General features: G+C 44.1%; 2 protein-coding genes across 4 annotated transcripts in view; both read right to left on the bottom strand.

The window, feature by feature from the left end:
• Positions 1-5882: 5882 nt before the first annotated feature.
• LOC146503824 (putative transmembrane protein INAFM1) lies at positions 5883-9634 on the bottom strand. The gene has a single exon (XM_085184361.1). It carries the CDS (start codon positions 8362-8364, stop codon positions 8080-8082), a length of 285 nt encoding a protein of 94 aa, XP_085040487.1. The 5' UTR covers positions 8365-9634; the 3' UTR covers positions 5883-8079.
• Positions 9635-10002: 368 nt separating this feature from the next.
• The window catches only part of ccdc9 (coiled-coil domain containing 9), a 30769-nt gene continuing 19607 nt past the window's right edge, over positions 10003-21164 (bottom strand). For 2 of the 3 annotated variants that reach the window (XM_085184346.1, XM_085184343.1), the window contains exon 15: positions 10003-13510. In XM_085184346.1, coding sequence (XP_085040472.1) covers positions 13506-13510 — 5 coding nt within the window. In that variant the 3' untranslated portion in view covers positions 10003-13505. The remainder of the gene's footprint in view (positions 13511-21164) is intronic. The other variant, XR_014877880.1, reaches the window with a different exon arrangement.

The following is a 21164-nucleotide window of genomic DNA, read 5'->3' as shown; positions in this document are numbered from 1 at the left end:
CTGTGAAGGATGTATTTGTTAAATGTTTTGCCTACACACGCGTATGAGCTTCAGTGACATCCCATTACTAATCCACAGGGTTTCATATGATATCAGCATACCATTTACAGCTATAACAACTTTAACACTTCTGGGAAGTCTTTCCACAAGGTTGAGAAGTGTTTATGGGAATTCTGACCATTCTTCCAGAAGCGTATTTATGACACTGATGCTGGAGGAGAAGTCCTGGCTGTCAGTATTCACCCTAATTCATCCAAAAGCCTTCTATCAGATTGAGATCAGGACTCTGTGCAGGCAAGTTCTTCCACACCAAACTCACTTGTCTATGTCTTTATGGACCTTGCTTGGTGCACTGGTGCACAGTCTGCTGCCACAAAGCTGGGAGCATGAAGTTGTTTGGAACCAACTCCTGAGAAACGACTCCACACCATAATCCGTCTCTACTGCTCTAGAGTCCAGTGGCAGTCAACATATGATGTAAGGCTTGGATGCAGCTGCTCAGCCATGGAAACCCATCACATGACTATGCACTGTTCTGGAGCTGATCTGAAGCCACATGAAGTTTGGAGTTCTGTAGCGACTGACTCTGTAGAAAGTCGGCGACCTCTGCGGACCGTGCGCTCCCAGCATCCACTGACCCCACTCTGTCATTTTCTGTGGCCTCCCACTTCATGGCTGAGCTGCTGTCATTCCCAGTTGCTTCCAATGTGTTATAATAACTCACATTTTATTTGTCACACACACAATCATATACCATATGACATGAGGTGAAACACTTGTAGCTGTGCAGTGTCCGACCATTAAATGACAGTAGGTTTACAGTAAGATTTACAGAAAAAATTTACAGCTTCAACTTAGAAATTTACAATAAAAATGTGCAAATAACAGTTTACGTAAGATATTATTAGTCAAAAGAAATTATATATTATAGGAAGTGTGCATGAAGAAAAAACAGAGTGCGTGTGGTGATGTGATGTGTGTGGGAGAGTCCAGTCCTACACCTGGTTCAGGGCCTGAATAGCCTGGGGGAAGAAGCTCCTCCTCATTCTCTCTGTTTTGGCCTTAAGGGAGTGGAAGCGCTTCCCAGACCTCAACAGTCAGAAGAGTCCATTGTTGGGATGGGAGAGGTCCATCATAATCTTCCTAGCTTTGGTCTTGCACCGCTTAGTGTAGATGGACAGCAGGTCAGGGAGCTCTGATCGAATGATGCGTTCGGCTGAGCGCACCACTCTTTTCAGATCTCGTCTGTCCTGCTTGGTGCTGTTCCCAAACCAGGTGCAGATGTTTCCCATCAGGATGCTCTCGATGGTGCAGGAGTAAAAGTTCTTGAGCACCTTCAGTGGCAGATGGAAGTCTCTGAGTCTTTTGAGGAAGAAGAGACGCTGACGGGCTTTCTTAACCAGGGTGTTGATGTGACAGGACCATGACAGGTCCTGAGTGATGTGGACACCCAGGTATCGGAAACTGTCCACTCTCTCCGCTGGCGTGCCACTGATGATGAGGAGCTTGTAATTCCTCGCCCGCTTTGTAGTGAAGTCCACGATCAGCTCCTTAGTCTTGCTGATGTTTAGGAGGAGGTTATTTTCCTGGCACCAGGTCTTCAGGTTCCTAATCTCCTCCAGGTAGGCCACCTCAATGTTGTTGGAGATCAGGCGCACAACAACAGTGTCGTCAGCAAACTTGTTTTCCCACCCTCACTGATTGGGGTCTGTCTGTGAGGAAGTTGAGGATCCACTGACACGGTGATGAGCTGAGTCCTAGATCCGTCAACTTAGTGAAAAGCTTAGATTGAATTATTGTGCTGAACGCTGAACGTCCACGAACATAATCCTAACATAATTCCCTCTGCCAGTGTCCAGGTGACTCAGGGATGTGTGGAGCAGGTGAGATATGGCATCATCTGTGGAACGATTAGTCCGGTAAGCAAACTGAAGTGGGTCAATGGTGGCAGGAAGTGAAGAAGTAATGTGATCTCTCATCAGTCTTTCAAAACACTTCATCACAATTGAAAACAGTGCTACTGGGCGGTAGTCATTGTGGCAAGCGGGCTGTTGTTTCTTTGGGACAGGGACAATGATGGACTCTTTGAAGCACATAGGAACCACTGCTTGGGCCAGGGAGAGGTTGAAGATCTCTGTGAACACCAGTGCTAGCTGGTCAGCACAGGTTCTCAGGACCCGGCCAGGGATTGCATCTGGTCCTGCTGCTCTCCTGGTGTTCACCCTCCTGAAGGTGTTCCTCACGGCATGCTCTGTGATGATGATGGCATTGTCTTCACTGGTGCACTCCGTGCACACATCGAGCATAAAACGTGTTCAGCTCATCAGCCAGTGAAGCGTCGGTATTCATACCACTAACAGCTGACTGTGAAATATTTAGTAGCGAGGAAAGTTCACGACTGAACTTGTTCCACAAGTGGGATCCTCTCACAGTAACACGGTGGAATTCACCAAGCTCCTGAGAGCAACTCATTCAAATGTTTGTATTTGGCCCTGGGAGTGGTTGGAACACCTGAAGTCAGTGGTTTGGACGGATGAGTGAATACTTTTGGTAATAAAGTGTAGTTAGAAGCTCCGGATTTAGAAATAACACGAAAAGAGTGTGATGTTTGCTGTATCCTGTGAAATACTCTTGAAGTGAAATAGCTGACCTATGTGTTTATCAGTGTAATGATGAAAACTATTCTGCTATCTCATGTTTCGCTTCCTAAAACACGGCCTTTTCTGCACTTAGAAAGTTTAAGAACGATGACAGAAACTGATTAGCCAATTGCTTTGAGTCTATTTTGGAGAATATTATGAAGTGCACAGTTCCTGCGGATTAAAACTGCCATAAATGAATGATGAATGTCGACTCTTACATTTTTTTCATGTGGGCTGCTGTTTCGGGAGCATGGAGAGCAAAGATGACAGGAGAAAGGGAGGAATCACTGAACCCAGAGGCTGATGCAGATGTGCGAACAGCTGGCTCAGGCTGCATGCAGCACGGCCTTTGCTGCTTGTTGCTGCTGCGGTTCGGACAGGACGGCGAGCTCTGCTGAGTCATGCGAGGCTCGTCTGCAGCTTGTGGGAAGGAACAAGCGCTGACAACCTCAGCTGTTAATTTAATTATTGATCGAGGGAGGCACGGCGACCCGCGCACTGTCACACGCTCTGCCCTGAGCCGCTACAAAACATAGATAGAGGAAACTCCCTGGAGCCCACTCTGATGAGATTTAGTGTGTGCGTAAACGGTGATGAGAGCGAGCTGGCTCGAGCACAGCTGCTTATTGGCCTCATGTGTTTCTCTTTTATTCCCAATCCAGGGAAAAACGCGGGTTAACGAGAGCTGTATGGGTGGGATGAAGCGCACGCTGACATTTTTTAGTTTTGAGGGCCCATCCTGTGTTTCAGCTGATTATAATTCAGCGTGAGAGCGTAAATATAAAAGGATGCTTTGCAGCATCAGAAAAATGTCACACTTTAGCTTTTATTGACACACAGTTGCAGGAAAAAAGAAAAAAAAAAACGTTTGAATGTGTTCACCGTGACAGCTGTGCAGGTTTCACGATTAATTGATTTTTATTTCCTGCTTTGACTTTGTTATTTTCGGTTCGTCCTGCAGTCCCCAGTTTGCCCACTGTGTCCCAGTCTGTCAGCGTTTCAGTGCCTCTCCTGTCTCTGTTGTCATGCTGTCAGTTATTTGTCTTGAGGTTATTTTAGGTTGGTTTTCTGCTGTGTTGTGTTTTTGTTTTTAATTCCTGTCTTTGTGCTTCTTCCGTTCCCCGATTGCCTTCAACTGGCCTTTATCCCCGATCAATCCCCCGTGTCCACACACCGTTCTGTTTTAAATCCCTGTCTGAATTATATGCGTTTCCATCGGATTCTACTTTGTGCTACCGTGTGATTTTGTTTATTTGGACTATTGATCAGCCAATAAAGGCTTTTGTTAGAAAGAGGTTTGCTGATGCTCATCACACTGGAAAAAGACTCCAGAACTAACGGTCTGCACCACACAGCAGAGCTTATTATTTTCCCGAAAGAAAAAAAGTCTAGCTCTGCGACTAATTGCAGTTTTACTTCTATTTAGGGGGTTGATGGTTTCAGAGAATGGCTCTGCTAGGTGCTCAGTAAAGTTTTAGTGTTTAAGCGCAGCCCATTGTGCAGTCACACTGCAGCAGCAGCCTGCAGTTCAGTCCCTTTTCTCAGGGGCACGTGACAGGAGGAGAGAAAGGAGCTGCGACCTTGACTGATCCTGCTGCCTCAGCATTAAAAACTTTGCCACCGTTTCTCTACAGCTTTGCAGTAAAATGTGATTTACAACTGTCATAACTAACATTTTACGGTAATAGCTGCAGAAAGATGCTAATGTTTTAGAATGGCAACCATCTCTCTTTAATGTGTGTGCATAATGGTGCATCGTAGCTGGAAGTCACTGTGATCTCAAACAGCACAGCATAATAGCTCAGTAGTTCTTCTTGTCCTTCTGGCTGCTCGCTCTAGAGGTCACCACATCTATTCTTAGCATCTGTCACTCCGATCCTCTGCTTCCACGAATCTCCTCTGTGCTCTTCCTGCTTTCCTCCATATTGATTTTAACCCTTTTTATTTGAAAAGCTGTGATAAATAATATTATTTTGGCATTATTAGGCAGAAAAATCTGTCCACTTACTGTACATTAACTCCTGGACAGCTCATTTTCCATAGAAAATCCAATCTGTGATCTTTTTTGGCTGTTACTACTCTACTAGCTGTTTTAGTGGGAGAACGCTGAGGGAAATTTTCCAGCATTAATAAGAGCTACCTGTGCTGAAAGGGATCCGACTGAAAGGTACGCAGTCATTTCAACTCTGCAAACTCTGGTAATATAATAAAAATAATAAAAAAGCAAAACACGGAGGTGCAAAAAAAATGCAAGTGGTAAAAATTATACATATAGTCTGGTTCAAAGAGTTTTGGCCTCTCATAACATCTGTACAGTGGGTGAATTACTCTATAACTCCTCTATCTGGACACTGTTAAGGGTTAAAATTAGGGGTGTGGCCACTTTGATTAACAGGGCGCTGTAGCTGCTCTGTCCTGTTGGGCCTCACTTTACTAAATCACTCAGTCACTGAACTGGACTTCTTCACCGTGTTTGTGCTGCTGATGCCTAACGGAGCATTTTAAATGCAAATATATGACTAAGTATATGGTCGACTGTGTGAATCAGCCCAGGCAAGAAGTTTGGGCTGCACTTTAAGTGAGTGAAAGACAATAGTTTATTTTAGTCTGTTGCTTAGAAATAATCAGCAGGTATCTCTGTTTCTGCACATGGTTAGGAAAAAATAACATTTTTAGGCTTCCAAACATGGAATCCTAAATCGGTGGATGACCTCACGGTGGTTTATATCCAACTTTTACATACAGTCTATAAGTCTGACAGGTTAAAGCACAGGTTGATGTCGGCACGGCCTACTCCTACTGATCTCTACATGCTGTTTATCCAAAAAGAAAAAAACGATGCACATTAAACAGGACGTGTCACTGCATCCTGCTCCTGTTCTGTGACAACCTTTTTAATCATCAGAGAAGCATCCACCGACAGTCTTCGGTTACCAAAGCACTCTACTTAGATAAACATGAGAAAGGTCAGTGAGGAGAGGGCCAAGCAGCTTTCACACTGAAGAGGCCAGATGTCCTCACACGAGTGTTATTTCCAGGTAATCTGCAGTATCTAATGGCTCTGATTTATAGTGAAAGTGGAGGCTGTGTTGTTTCAGATGCAGGCCAGCACTCCCCTGACGTGAGCTTGGCCTTTTCAGTAAAATGTCCCTGCGTTATTTCAGCGCAGGACGACACCAAGCTGCCCGCCCCGTCGCCTGTATTTGCTCAACTGCTGACAGAAAGACAACACACCCACACTGGAATAAATGCATAGTTTATCATATCATAACAATAAATTCTCAAGGCTACATTGTTAATAAAACAGTCTAGTAGATTTAGCCTAAATTCTGAAGAAGGAAGTGAGGTGAACAAAACGTGTCATCGAGAAGAAGAGGTACAAACGTGACACTGCATTGAGAATTAACGGTCATTCTGTGCGGCAATGCAAGACAACAAAGATGGCTCTAAAAAGGTAAAACTGCTGCAACTACTGAGAGTGATCACCTTGCATTTCATACGGCTACGAGCTACCGAAGATCACAATTTAGGCTACTTCTGCTACAGTACAGTATCGCTTTAAGTTCCTCTAGATACCTGAATAAAAACAGCATTCTGCTGTGAAAAAAGAGAAAAACCAGAAAGTCCTCTATAGGCATGAAAAAAAGAAGTCTCCATTAGTGCAGAGCAGGGTCCTTGAGGAGTTGCAGGGGTTCCTGAAGGGGTTTGTAGGCTGGGGTTTAGGGCTCAAGCAGTCTTGTGGGGGGTTTAAGAGTTCTTTGGTGGGGTTTTCTAATGAGGTTTCTCAGGGATCAGCTTCGGGGGTTGAGGGGTCTGCTGGGACGTTCTCCAGGATGTTTAAAGGATCAGGGCACACTCAAGGTTTCTAAGCTTCCATAAGGTGGAGCATTGGTGTGTAAAGTGAATTTTTAAAGGGAACCTCTTATGGTTTTCCTGTTTTTTTGGGATATATCTCCTGTTCCAGTGCTGGAAGCTTATATTTAACACGGACAAAGTTTCAAATAAGGAGGTCAGTGCATGTTCAGGCAGTTTTTTCCCCGTCAGCTCTCTGTGATGTCATAGAGAGCGAGAGAGAGCTCTCAGGTACAGGTCCCATCCACCTGCTGTTTGCATTGGGCAGCCAATTAGAAGAGAATTGAAAAGCTGAGGGGCTTCAACAAGGCCATGTGGGAAAAATGAAGATTATTTTGAACTGCTGATCATGCAAAGCTACTCTAGCAGGTTGCCAGAGTGTAAAATACAGAGCTGGAAGTGAGCAGGAGAGGTCCCCTTTTCACAGGAACGTGAAAGAGTTAAAGCATGGATGGACTCATGGGCGACCAACTGGGCACAGACATTGGTTAGATTTACACTAAGAGGATAGGACAAGTGTGAAAAAGACACCGAAATCTCAAACTGAATGGTCTGAATGTATGGTGGGTAATTTAAAGAAGTAGCATCTGTGATTGTGCTGCACTGAGTTTGATCTGGGGGTTTTTCTCACTTATCGAAGGAGCAGCAGAAAAATAATCCCCGTTTCTGGTTAGCTGCACATCATAACGAGTGATCCAGAGACTTAATTTTTCTGTTATTTGTTTTGCTCAGAATATGATGGAAGAAATGAAAGCATGCAACATACTGTATGCTCTCAGAACCCAGAGGGTTTTTCCTGTCATCCACCTAAAACTCAAACACATTCAATGAAGAGTCACATAAGAGAGAAAAATCACCAGGTCCTGGAACATTAAAAGCTTCAGCAGACAGCGTTCGATAAAGAAATAATGTGACCTCTGCTGAGGATGCGGCATTCAGATGCAGGACCTTCTTCAATCTGTCATTTTGTAGTGTGATATCTGCTCTCAGTGGTCAGGACTCAGCCTGAGAAGTGATTACTGAAATTTAACTGCAGCACTCATTTACCTGCGACACCTCACGGGGAGTCCTGGAGGAGTGCGGGACCTTTTGCATGTCTGCACCCAGGAGTCCTGCTTCACCTAATCCACCCATGATTTAAAGGACGTAAGCATGACTCTCAGAATAACCAACATTTACAGGCACACAGCCACAAATCAGAGGGAAGCAGCCCTAAAAGATGCCAGGTGTGTGTTCCTAAGGCTTTCTCTCATTGGACAGACGAGTTCAGTGAAATGAAAAACAAAAAACCATAAACCCCCTCAGGACTGGGTGTTGGGGTGAAGCTGGAAAGAAAACCCCCCTCCTCCTCCTCCTCTCCACCTGCATCCTGCATGCGGAACACTGATGCATCCCGGCAGCACCTGCCCCACTCTGTCCTCCCTCAGGTCCTCAGTCAGCATCCCAAACTCTGGATGCAGTCATGTCTGTCTGTGTGCCGTCATCTCTCATCCATCCATCCATCCATCCACCACCGCCGCAGCCTTGTGTCAGGTGTGTGCAGTCACTTATTTAATGCGTGCGTGCGTGCGTGCTGTAAAAGTAATCAAGGCTTCGCCAGGCACACGTTCTGGTTCGGGTTCTGGTTCGGTGTCACGGTGATGTTGTCCGCTTTGCCCGGCGTCCAGAAGAACACGTAGTAAATGACCAGGATGAACGCGGCCACGGACACGCAGAGGAAATAGGCGATGGCCATCGCCACTTTCACCCAGATCTTAGTTGACATGTTGGCGTGTTTGGCCCGGAGCTCTCCGGGGTAGCTCGGCCTCCGGTTCATGTCCCCGTTCAGCTTCTCCACGGTCATGTTGCCCTGTCTGCTGGCCGCCTTCATCTCGGTATCAGCGCTGAAGTCTTACTCAAAGATTGCTCCCCTGCTGACTGTTGTGCGTTCATCGGAGTCTGCAGACGCTGCCGCCCCGCTGCGCTCCTCCGGGCCCGGATCAGGACGCAGACGCTTCGGGTTCTCTGGTGCGTCTCCGCGGGATGCTGGAGCTCCCTGAGCCCTCTGAGCTCTCCGTGCGCACAGGGCAAACTGAACTCAGGAAGGTTTGCTCCGCTATCAGCTGGATGGGACCACTAGTAAGCTGCTCTGAATTAAAGAAGTCATTTCCTGCGTGTCTTTTCAAAGTAAAACGAATGATAAACGTACATAGCTCGAGAATCAAGGTTATTATAGTGAACTAAAAATAAAAATAAAACTAGATGTGAAAAAACATTTTTGCTAACTAAAATAATTAGAAGAAAGGTACATGCTGAATTTAAAACGACTGAAAGATATTTTTTCTCCCAGGCAAAAACAGAGAAGAAAATAATGGACATTAAATATCCAAACAAAGTCTTGATGCATGTTCAATCATCCAGGTAAGTAAATCCCCAAAAGTTGATTCTGTTCATCTGAATCTGGACGTAGCGTTTCCAGATCAACAAAATCAACTTTTGGGGAAGTAAAAATGTTGAGTGAGGAAAAGTGGGAATAATTCCTCTTGGATTTGAAGAGCACAATGGTAAATGTAACGGATTAAAGGAAGCGGCTCTAAAATGGAAACAAAGTCTGAAAAACTGTAAGTAAATAAATAAATAACCTGAAGCTAACACACCAATTAAGGACTTCTTCCTTCATTCATGGCACACTTGCGCACGGACTGCTCCAGTCCAGCCAAACTCAGCAGGGACTCCTTTTGGACCCTCCACCCCCGCGGGTGGATTATTTGTAAGATTTGGTTCCCTAATCTAACTCTGGTGTCTTATCTCTGCGGCCTTCATTGTTGACCCATCACAATCATTCGAAGTCGAGATGTTGAGATGCTCTTTTGTCGTCAGTTACTCTCAATGCCAAAAGAAAACAGAAACCCTCTTATTGTGAAGGAATTTTTGCCACGTTTCCGGCGGCCCTCCGAGTGTTTTCTGCCCGTCTTTACGAAACTGTGGACGAGGAGGAGCTCAAAGTACGCAACACCCGACGATTGGGTCATAGTTTGGGAGAAACGTCCCGCAGCAGAAGGCGCAGAGCCATCTCCATCCACAAATCATCACCGCCTCAGATTTTCTCCTCCAGCCTAAACAAATCTGTACAGAGACTGTAAAAAAAAACTCCACCGAGACATCCGAAACCTCAAAATAAATAAATAAACCCTCTCTGCACAGATGAGTCACAGGCAGCTGAAAGGGGGGGGGGGGGAGGGGGGGTTACTAGCCCCCGTTATGTAGTGTTAACTGAGGATGAGCAAGAACCGTTTGTCTTCCTGTCCTGCAGCGAGCAAGGTCACAATGTTCAAACAAGAGCTGTGATGCTCGTGTGTGCAGACGCAGATTGGCTTCTCAGACTGTGTCTGCGAGCAGGACCTGGATGCTTATGGTGGCGGACAAACGGAGCAGAGACGGTGTCGGTGATGCAGATTCTGTTATGTAGGAAATATTACCAGCATTTTAAATCATTTCCTCACGTGGAGAACAAACACATTAGACTTCAGAGAGAGAGAAAACATTTATTGGCTGAATGAATAAAACACAAACAGATAAAGCAAAAGTTTGCTTTTCATTTCAATTAACACATTTTTTAAAAGCTGTACAAGCGTCTAGATGCTCCTTCCCTCTCTGATGTGGACATTTCTCATCGAGGTCTTTCATAACATTAAAAAAAACAAAACAGAAGCTACATCTCTTTGTATGCCTTCTACATTTGTGTTTTCAGAGAAACTTGATGAACTTGGGGTCAGAAAAATGAGGTGAAACTTGCCCTCAGAGTCACACTCACACAGACTTTGGATGGAAGAGGCAATCACCTCCTCTGCCAAAGCAGATCCTGAGCCGAGGAACATGCAGCTTACTCTCCATTAGTTCCCTACAGCGTCTCTGATCATTCTGACTTCCTGTCAGTAGTCCTGGAGAAGGAGAAAACCTGCCCGGAGACGCCCCTGCTGCACAGGCTGCTAGAGGAGAATCAGCAGGTGGGCGAAGACCGAGAACGCTGGACAGTAAAACTTGATTAGATATCAGCTGCCTGCTGGGCTCAGGAGGTGAACCACTGAAAGTGGCTTCACCTAAACATGCGTGCTAGGATGCAGCAAGCTGAATCTGAACAGCCGATAAAGGGACTGGACTGTGATGGAGACCGGACTAACACACACAACCACGCCCTGCTCAAACCGGAGAGAAGAGGAAGACGAGGAAACTTCAGAGATCACAGGCTGCATTTTGCACAGACATTCAATGCTGGAACAAAAACTTCAATTCCTTTTATAAAACTGTACATACTGCAGCTTTCTTTCAACCCAGAGGCACCACTTTTATTCCTCGGATACAGAATACAAAAACCAAAGCATCCTCACTCATCCACGCGTGTTTAAACGCCACAGGTTCAACGCTCCGGCTGATGCGAGCTGAGAAAACAGACTCACTCTGAAGCCCTTGGCCCGCTGAGGTATGAGAGAGCGATTTCACTCCAAAATAAACCATCAGAACAAAAAGAGGGAGACAGTTTCATTCACAAACGACAGTTTAAAACATTTGAATTTAATCCCAAAAAACAAAACAAACTTCATACGATGGAGGCAGCAAGTCCTAAGAGTGTAGTCGCCTAAATGTAAAGCAATATCAGAGAGAATTACATAATCAAATCATCAATTGGAGTGACTTTTTTTTTTCTGTGTACATAATTGATTTTGATAGATTTGAAATAAAGAGAAGACCCGAGTAGGTCACATGATTCTTTCAGGTAAAGCAGGTGAGCAGCAGCTGATTAAAAAGGAAGAAAATGTCGGGAACACGCGGACAAACCTCAGTTTCACTGATTTTAATCTGGACACGTCAAACGTGCTGCAGCTCGCTGACGAGTTCAGAAATGGGTGAGGTTTGAGGACTTGTTGGGAGTTTCTTCTTTAACCCTCTACTGCACGCCTTACCTCCTGATATTTAAACTCACCGATGGCCTTTCAATGGAACGATAAAGAGAAAAGGGATGTGTGACCTGCGAGTCGTCTGGACTGAGTCCAGGGAGAACGATGCCTGCTGAATCGGTCTTCATTACAGACTCACAGGGGTTAATTTCACAATTTCCCACGACTTCCCAGAGACTTCGTGTTGGAGCGAATGCTCCTGATTTGCACAAAGAAACCTAAGCTCCTGCTTAATCCAGATGAAGACGTGGCAGCTCGATGTTGTGCCTTTTAAACACTCCTCTGCTTTACGCCTGCACCAACACCGCAACTATGCAGTCGGTGGATTCCTGTGTTGCAAATATGTGAATCTCTTCGTAACTCAGATCAGATCAAATGCACTGTGTTAGGCTCAACATAGTGATACGACTGAAGAGAGACTACTGATGGCTGCTGCCTCTGAGGACAAGCAAACTTCAGCTTTAGGATAAAAATGTCACAAAAATGTGATTTTCACAGAATTTTGAAGCAACATTTTTGTGTTTTCAAATTTGATCAAAAATGAATCCACATAATAAATTAATCTTTATGAAAAGTGTCTGAATTTCATGCTGCACTTCACAAATAATTCAAAGACACCGTTTATGTTGTTGCACAGCGAGTCTGTGCAGTTCAAAGAACAAATCTTTGCTTAAGTGTTGATTAAAAGTCATATTTAGTGATAAAAACTTGATAAAATCTACTGGCTGGCTTGGGAATGACTGTGTCAACATGGATGAGTTGGAGAAGACGGTCGGGATGAGGGAAGTCTACTCAGACTGCTGCCCCTGTGACCTGAACCCAGATAAGCGGCAGAAAACGGACAGATGGATGGAAAACGCCAACATTTCGCCCAAATGGTGTAACTATGTGTGCAGTAGAGAGTTAAAAAGCCGTCACCATTCAGATCGAGCTGGTGTGCCTGACACCTAAACAGTTGCTGTCCTCGGAGTAAAAAGGGCGCCGTTTTACTGCCACCATCTACTACAAACAATAACTCATTACATGATATTATTACGTTCGATATTGTTCGACACAAAATGAGCTGATGAACAGCAGAGTTTGAATCTGAGCTGAATTAGAATCACATGATCAATTAAAATTTGATTAAATCTGCGTCATCTGTGCCGCCACCTTAAAAAAAATGAAGCGGTGAAACTACAGCGTGACGTGATGGAAAAGACGGAACCTGATCGGAAAGAAGCGAGCTTAGCAAACAGCTTAAAGCTCAACATTAACTGGGTCTGGCAGCTGTAATCCTGCCTTTTCATTTCAACAGCATCAAGAAATTAAAATTGAGGAAAGATTTGTTTTTCATTGATTAATGTGCTTGAGATCCTCTTACAGGATATCAGTTTAAGCGTGGTCAATATCTGTGTCAATCACCATTTTCTTGTTTCCTGTAACTATGTCAGAACAGGACGGCGATTGCCAATCAATCACTGGGGAAGTTGGAAGTTAATGATTGTCTTTTTCCCGTGGAGAAATTCCAGTTGCTGGTCCTAAAAGGAGAGACCACGGCAACCTTATACAGGCTGTATAAGGTCGTCGTCGATGGGGATGAGAGCCTGCTGGACAAAAAGGATGCAGTGAAGTAATCCAGCCAGTGAAGTAATCCACGTTACTGTCTGTAACTTCAGCAGAATCTCTGAGGCAGAAACGAGCTCTGTGAGGCTCTCAGGGCAGTGTTAGAATGACTTTTCCACACGAACACAGATGTTCTCTCGGAGCGGAGAAAACGAGTCTGTAGAGAGAAGTCGCCATTTTTAAACCAAGACACTGATGGACATCTTACTTTTGATGTCTCAGTACTACAGAGAGGGGAGGTGAAGCAAAGGGAGGGGGTGTTTGATCACAGCTCAGAGCGCTAAGAAGAGGTTGGTCCGTGGAGGCAATGCACACTTCCTCCTCCTCCACCTCCTCATCATGGATGAAGTCATTTTTTTCCTGTTTTTAAAAACAAATATAGATATGCAGTGGTCACGGATGAGTAGTGTGATGCATCCAACTCCTCCTCCATCCATCCATCCATCCATCCATCCTCAGACGTGCTGCAGCTTCAGTCTGTTGAACAAACAAAAGGAGGATGTTTAAAAGAGTGTGGCCTAGAGAATGTGCCTTTCACACAACGCACTGCAGACTACCATAAAGGCTGAACATTTGCAGCCATCACCGAGCGCATTCGGCCACTCTGGGGCTCAATGAGAGAAATTATCACATGCACAGAAGCTGGTGATCAATATGAACTCTCGCAGCTGCAGAAAGCCTCACAGAGCAGATCAGAACGCATCCTGATCTGAGTCACAAATAGCAGTTGTATTTCACGTCCCCGGCGTGGCACTTTCCCACTGAGATGGAAAGATAAGGGAAGGGGTTAAAGTAGGCTGGAAAGATCCGGAACGGCGTCCCGGTGCTTTCAGTTAATGAGTAATTAAATCTGAGAGGCAGTTTAATACATTTTAATATCGAGCGAGTTCATTTTTCATGTTGCTTCCAGCTGATGCCATGGAGCAACGACCACTCGGGAAATGATGTCACCGCACAGACACACAGTCGGTAAAACCTCTTTTTCCTCCTCGTTTCTCATTCCTGTCATGAGTTCATGCTCCTCTTCTTCTTTCAGGGTCACCACAGCAGATCATCGCTCTCTACCATCCTCCTCTGTCACACCAACCCTCTGCATGACCTCCTTCGCTACAGCTATTATTCTTCTCTCTCTTCCTCCAGCCTGGCAGCTCCCATCCCTCCTCTGCACATATCCAAAGCATCTCCACCCACTCCACCTGGCCAGCACTCTTTTTCACCTCTCCTGTGATGTGGATGATTGACCACAAGTATTTAAACTAACCTACCTTCACTACGTGTTCTCCTCGTTGCACCTGCCTCACTGTCATCTGCACACATTTATTCTGTCCTGCCTCTGACTTTTATTTCTCTTCTCTCCTGTGCACACTGCCACATGCTCCCTACTGTCATAAAGTCATCTGCAAACATCATACTCTGCAGATACTCCCACCTGGCCTAAACTGTCAGCCTGTCCATTGCCACTGCAAACAAAGAGGGGCTCGGAGAGAATGATTGCCCACCTGTCACTCCCACCACACACCTCGCCACTGTCCTGCACCACCCCCACCATGCTGCAGATGTCAATAAAGTTGTGGCCACAATGGAAAAATGGAAACTAGTTTTAAACATATCAACATATATCATCTAACACAAATTTTGAACCACACAAAAGCCCCTTTTCCATTAGTACCCATTCAGCACGACTCGCCATGGTTCACGGTTTTCAGGGTTTTCCCATTAGGTCATAGTACCTGGTACAATTTAGTACCTACTCCCGGGTTCCAAACAATCCGAGCAGGTGCTAAAATGTGACGTCATCAGACTGCAAGCCACTGATAGTCTGGTCAGCAGCGTCACTCGATGAGTCATGAAAGCGTCTCGTTCACGAAAATCAAAACCGCCATTTTTAAAACCGGGCAACGAGGGAAACGGCTACAAAAAAACAAAAAAAACAACGCCGTGGTCCCCGAGTCAAACGAAAAGCCAGACTGAGCAGCAGGTATAGAGATTGAAAATGTGACGTCATTCAAGGGTAAAACCGCAAAGAATTCTGGGAACTCGTGGCAAGAGGTACTAGCGCACGCAGGCTTTCAATTGAAATCAGTTACACAGCGATAAAAAGAAACACAAAAAACTGTCAAGAAGCTGTTGTATTATTAACTGCAATAGCCGGTCGCATGACAGCCACGGGAAGCCGACGGGTAAAGAGATCGGTTTTTTTTATCGGATTATGTCGTTGAAGAGAAATTATTCGAGCCATGTTTCCGAAGTAAAAAGAGGCGACGGATGGCCTGGATTGCAGCCATTCAAAGAGCAAATATAACGTCCCAGAACATCCAGCTCACAGGTTAGTCTGCTCCAAGCATTTCCACAAAGGTCAGTGTTTTGTAGTAGTTAATACGTCATTTTTCATAACATAATTGGTGATATAGGTTACAAGCAAGTCTGGCGCTGAACAGAAATTGTGGCGCTATGCTATCACTAATTGCCCAGTACGATTACAGCATACAATATTATTGTCACTGCTACATTTCTGTAATGCGAACCAGAAATTATTTCCACTACTAATTAATTACCGTTGAGCTCAAAGGTCCTATTAATAAACGGTTAACGAATGTGTATTTATGAAGACGATTTGTGAGACTGGTAAACTTATGATACATACGATGGTCTTTCGTTCTACACGGTGCATTTCATGGTCCTGTACCCATCCGTCGGTAAACTGTACCTGGGCTTGTTGCAGTGACCTGAAGTTACTGAACTTCATGAGTGTCTGCACTCACTCCAAGAAGCGTATAATTATAAATATGAGCGTGGTGAAAGTTGGGCAGCACGCTAACGTATTTTGTCCACTCTGTGTGCTCGTAAGGGTCTAACCCTTTCACTCCTTTGATTTTTTCCTCGTATCTTTTCTTTGCCTTTTCATCAAGTCTGTCTTTGTACGGACTGGCATTGTTCTCCTTCGTTTTGTACATAACTTTTTTGGGGGGCAAAGAAAAAGCAAGATATAGGGCTTTGGAGCGTGATGTCACGGGGGTGGGCGTGGAAAGGATTTTGGCCTGATCCGCCATTTTCGGGGTCTAAGAGCAAGCGACGAAGGAGCGAAAGCACAGCAATGGTTCGTACTTGCTGTGTGGTCGGCTGCAATGTTCGATCTTACGATCGGCACGGGAATAAGCTTGGGTTGTCTTTTTATGCTTTCCCAACCTGGAAGCAATATCAAGGAGCTCATGTATCGGATGTTACCAAACGAAGGCGTCGAGCCTGGATAGCAGCCGTGAGACGAGCTGATATCAAGTTCTGTTCCATCTCCCCATATCACTTGGTGTGCTCCAGACATTTTCATTCCGGTAAGTGCTAGATATGTTCATATCACACTTTATAGCTGAATAATATTATCGTTGGTGGTCTCGGAAGTTATAGAAATTGCGATCAAACATGAATGGAGTGACTTTGCAGACATATGTGCTATGTAAAGATTCGCTAATTCTTTTGCACAACTGTAGGGAAGCCTGCCTATGAAATGGATCAAACAAATCCAGACTGGGTACCAACGCTACACATGGGGCACTCCGAAATCCGAACATCACAGTCAGACCGTCACAGGAGGCGAACACAACGGCAACAAAAAAAGCACTAGTAGGAGGTAAACAACAACCGCACCCCCAACCACAGTCTCTTATTTTAAAAGTTGATCTTAGTCAATTAACACAAACATTTGAGTATTCATACTGCCTTAATGTATAAACCACTTTAAAATTCCCTTGTGTATTTGCACTCTTTTTATTGGACAGGCTTTCACAATGGAGCTGCAGAATGTGAAGGTGAAGCCCCAGCAGAAGTTACCACAGGAGAGCAGCCAGAGATGGACACCGCAGGAGAGCAGCCAGAGATGGACAGTGCATCAGATAAACACATCACAGAGCAATGTGGAATACTTAACAAGCTGTTACCAGGGGATGTAGTTTTGGCTGACAGAGGCTTTGACATCAGAGATGCGGTGGGAATGATGTGTGCGGAGGTTAAGATCCCAGCATTTACAAGGGGCTTCTGTCAACTAGATGCCAAGGACATAGAAAATACACGAGCCATTGCACACCTAAGAATCCATGTCGAGCGAGTAATTGGCAGTTTGTGCAACAAGTTCAAAATGCTACATACCACCATGCCAATCCGTCCTCTTCTTCCATGTGAGGGTGAAGACGTTACCTTCATTAATAAAATTGTGAGGGTGTGTTGTGTTTTGGTTAACATGTGCCCTAGTGTGGTAGTGAAACCAGGCACACATGAGACTTGTACTTGTTAATTAATAATTGTGAAAACTCTCAGTATGTCTCTGAAGACAGTACTAGTAAAACCTTTTTTTTATGTGTTATTGTATGAACACACTGACATTACGTTATGTAACCATTTCTGTACCTGTTTCACTAAAATGACGTTATAATAAAAGCAAGATAACAAATAACTGTATTTCACTCTTTATTTTACAGTTTGACAATTGTTACATGGTAAGTGCTGCAGGTTTGAAATCAAGTTATACATATTTCAATGCACTTCTGACAGAAAACTAGACACCAGAAGGAAAAACTTTGTGACCACTCGCGGCTGCATTTCTGACAGTCTTTGTGCCACGGATCCTCACTGTTGCCTCCACTTTAAATAGAAGTGCAGCGACATGGGTGCAGGTCTCAGCAACTCCGGCCATACAGGTGCAGTGTGCAGCTTCGACCTTCCCCGTGGTGCTTACAATTACCCATGGTCGTAATGCAGGTTCATTCAATCTTTGGGAGTGCAGTACCTGTAACATACAAGGACAAGGTTGACAATAAATGAAATGAGACAGGGAGGACACGAATTGGCGTTAATAATTTGCCCGATTATCAGTGTTAATTTGCATCTACTTTACAATTATGGGCACATAATATGATAACGATATTTTAGCAGTTCGATGATAAATGTATAACATTAATTATGGTGGGGGGTGGAAAATGGCTATTACACTTGATGCGCTTCAGCTGACTTACCTTGGTATGAATGACGACGTACTCAGAGTTTGGCGGCTTGAAAATACCCAAATCTTGCACCCAGCCGTTGGTAAATTGGATGTGCGCCTCCAGTGACTTGTAATTTCGGAACTGGTTCGCTGTGTAGGCGCTTACTCCACAAACAAGATAGGCGAAGACATCGGGGTAGGACAGTGGCAGTAGGTCGTCTGGGTCTTTACTCCACTGCCGTATTTCGTACGGGTCCAGATTTGCGATGCACTCTATTTTTTTCAAGTAACGCTGCTTCACCTCTGGACGCAATCGGTCTCTATACCGTCCGTTTTCTTTTGAGCTGCTTTTAAGCATGATTCTTGTCGTCGTCGTTCCAGCAAAGTGGATTCGTAGACCCCGAAAATGGCGCTGCGCTCCCATAATGCATTGCGGTGTGACGTCAACTCCAAAGCCCTATTGGAACCGGAGAATGAACGTTTTGCGGTGCTGCAAATGCTTGCATTTGATGCGGTACTTGGATTGTTTTGCCACGAGTTACCGGCATGCAATGCGCGAAAGTCACGTGGTCTGTCAATCTCTATATACTTGCCTGGACGTCCACCGTTGCTGTAGCATTCGCGTCACATATTAATTACATTGTGGGACGCTTTGACGCGTTGCTATGACAATAGCCGAGCATATTAGGAGGTACTCAATTGCAATGGAAAACCAGTCGATCCCAGTCGAGTCGATCCGAGTTGGTACTAATGTAAAGGCAGCTAAAGTATCTGCAAGCTAAAGAGCCAATATTTATTTTTGCTATAGTTTCATGAGCAGCGAGGTTTGAAGGCTGCAGGTTGAACTTCTGATATATCTTTTCATTCCCTAACGAGGTTTTATTAAACTTTAAATATTAAATTTTTAATTTAATAAAAGGTTACACTGACCTACTGCGTCACCTTGTGGTATACAATGGCACTGCACAAAAGTACAGCTCAAACACAGCTCTTCAACACAATACACACAGATGTTTCTATAAAGTCAGAGCAGTCGTTTCTTCACATTTGGTTCAGAACTTTAAAACCTCCTGACATTGGACTGTTTTACCTTTTAATAACATTAATAGATAAAAAGGTTTTAAAGGATTGAGAATTTTAGAAGACAGGAGGTTTCACTCGGCCATGTGACTCTTTCCAACAATCCATAAACATTACCAAGAGTGCAAAACAGCCTCTTAATGTCGTGTCCGTGACTTGTTCTGCAAACAGTGCTATAACAATATCTTTGTGTTTTAATGTTGGCGTTTGCCAATACTCGAGTGATTCACGCAATTCAGCCTCTCCACACTGGAGCCTCAGAAACATCACACGATTTAATTCAATCAGACTTCAAACGGACTCCACTGTATCAGCCCATCATCTGTCCAGCAGGCTGCAGCTCATTTCCTCTGAAAAGCCTTTAAAAGCTTAATTGTGCCTCTAATTTCCCCGGTTTCCTGATCTCCACCCTAACGCCAACACACACACGCACGCGCTACCACTGACACACAAAGCCCACATGAGCTCATCTGACTTGTGCCGTTTATCACGAATGAGTCATATGAGGTGTAAATGCAGCTACTGTGGATTTTTATATCAGAACAAAAGGAAAGCAGTGATCCTTTTAAACTGCTGTACTCAGTCCAAATGGTAGAAATTTAACTGGAGTCTGTTTTTAAACGGCCCAGATCTAATTGGATAAAGATAACATACAAGCAGCTGTTATCAACTAATCTTCTGTGTTAATCATTTCGATTTAATTTTAAAAGAATTGAGGAATTCAAATTCAAATGTCAAAATTGTTGCAAATGTCAAAAACGTATGGTTTATTCGTATTAAATGACAAAGAAAAGCAACAAATCTTCACAAAAAAAAAAAAAAGAAAATTGTGAAAATAAAAGAATAAAAGTCAAAATTTGCTCCAGTGAAAGTCCAAACAACCTCGGTTCACCTTTGTTGTTGTTGTTTTTTTTAATGGCCGCCGTTTTTATCATCCTTTGCAGCAACAACCTAACTTATACATTAAGAGTAGATTAATTAAATGTTGTTGAATATGTGTATTCACATATTATTATTATTATTTTAAAGCCTTGTTATCTTGGTTCCATCAAGTGGAACTATTCTCATTTCCAGCTCCATGTTTATTTCTGGACTTTAATAAAGAAGCTTAGCATGACTCACACTTTAATTTTACCTGTTTAGCTTCTACCACCTTTAAAGAAATTTTCTTCTGATTGGCCGCCCTGCATAAGAAAAATGGGTGGAGCTTCTGTGTCTAGCATGATCATATACTTTCTATGGTGTCACATGACACCTAAAAAAGCAACCCAATTTTTGAAACTTTGACCATTTTTAAGATTAACGGATCGTATCAGGATATATGCGACAGGAAAAGCATAACAGGCCTTCGGTTCTCCTCTGGTTTTACTTTATGAGATTAATCAATTAACTGCCCAGAGATCGCCTTTCTAGCTTTTATTATGCCATCTGAATTTAAGCCCAACTCACGCCGACTTCAAACTCTGTTTCCATATTATGACAGTTCCAGAGAAAAGGAAATATTTATTATTTAAAGCTTTGCCATTTGCCAAAGTGATAACACCCCAGTCACATGATAAATGGGTACAGGGAGAGTGCTAATGACTGGACTTCCTCCAGCCTGTGGTTTATCCACTTAGCTCACTTTTAAACCACAGCGTGCAGAAAAACAGACGAATGGACGGAAATGTGAAAAACATTGATTCAGACCACGGTGAGTGACTCCTCTTCCCAGCGGTGCATGACTCACGGCACCGTGAAGTGGTAATATTATGGGCTATCACCTATATAAGGGCTGGTTGGCCTTATAGTTCAGTGCTCCCATCAACCCCAGCAGTAATGAGGGGTGTCACAACGAATGAAGGAAAGGAGCATAAAGGAGCAGAGTGTTGTTCAGAGACAGACAAAAGAAAACAAGTTTAAACCAGTTGTTCTCTTTTTTCTTCAACGTCCAACACCAGAACAAAAAGACATCCACGATTCAGTTTTAGTAAAGCAGGCACTCAGCTACATTCATGGCAAAAAGGAACCATCAGAGTTCAAAGCCACATTTGCGCCCCAGAGTCACACCGACTCTCCAGTTTCCAATCTGTGTTGGGC

This window comes from Neolamprologus multifasciatus, chromosome 14 (genome assembly GCF_963576455.1).
Source record: "Neolamprologus multifasciatus chromosome 14, fNeoMul1.2, whole genome shotgun sequence".
In the NCBI taxonomy this organism is placed as follows: Eukaryota; Metazoa; Chordata; class Actinopteri; order Cichliformes; family Cichlidae; genus Neolamprologus; species Neolamprologus multifasciatus.
This window is presented reverse-complemented; position numbering and strand designations above follow the sequence as displayed.

Excerpts from the sequence above, each read along its gene's own strand:
- LOC146503824 (XM_085184361.1), bottom strand. The coding sequence starts at position 8,364 with ATGAAGGCGGCCAGCAGACAGGGCAACATGACCGTGGAGAAGCTGAAC.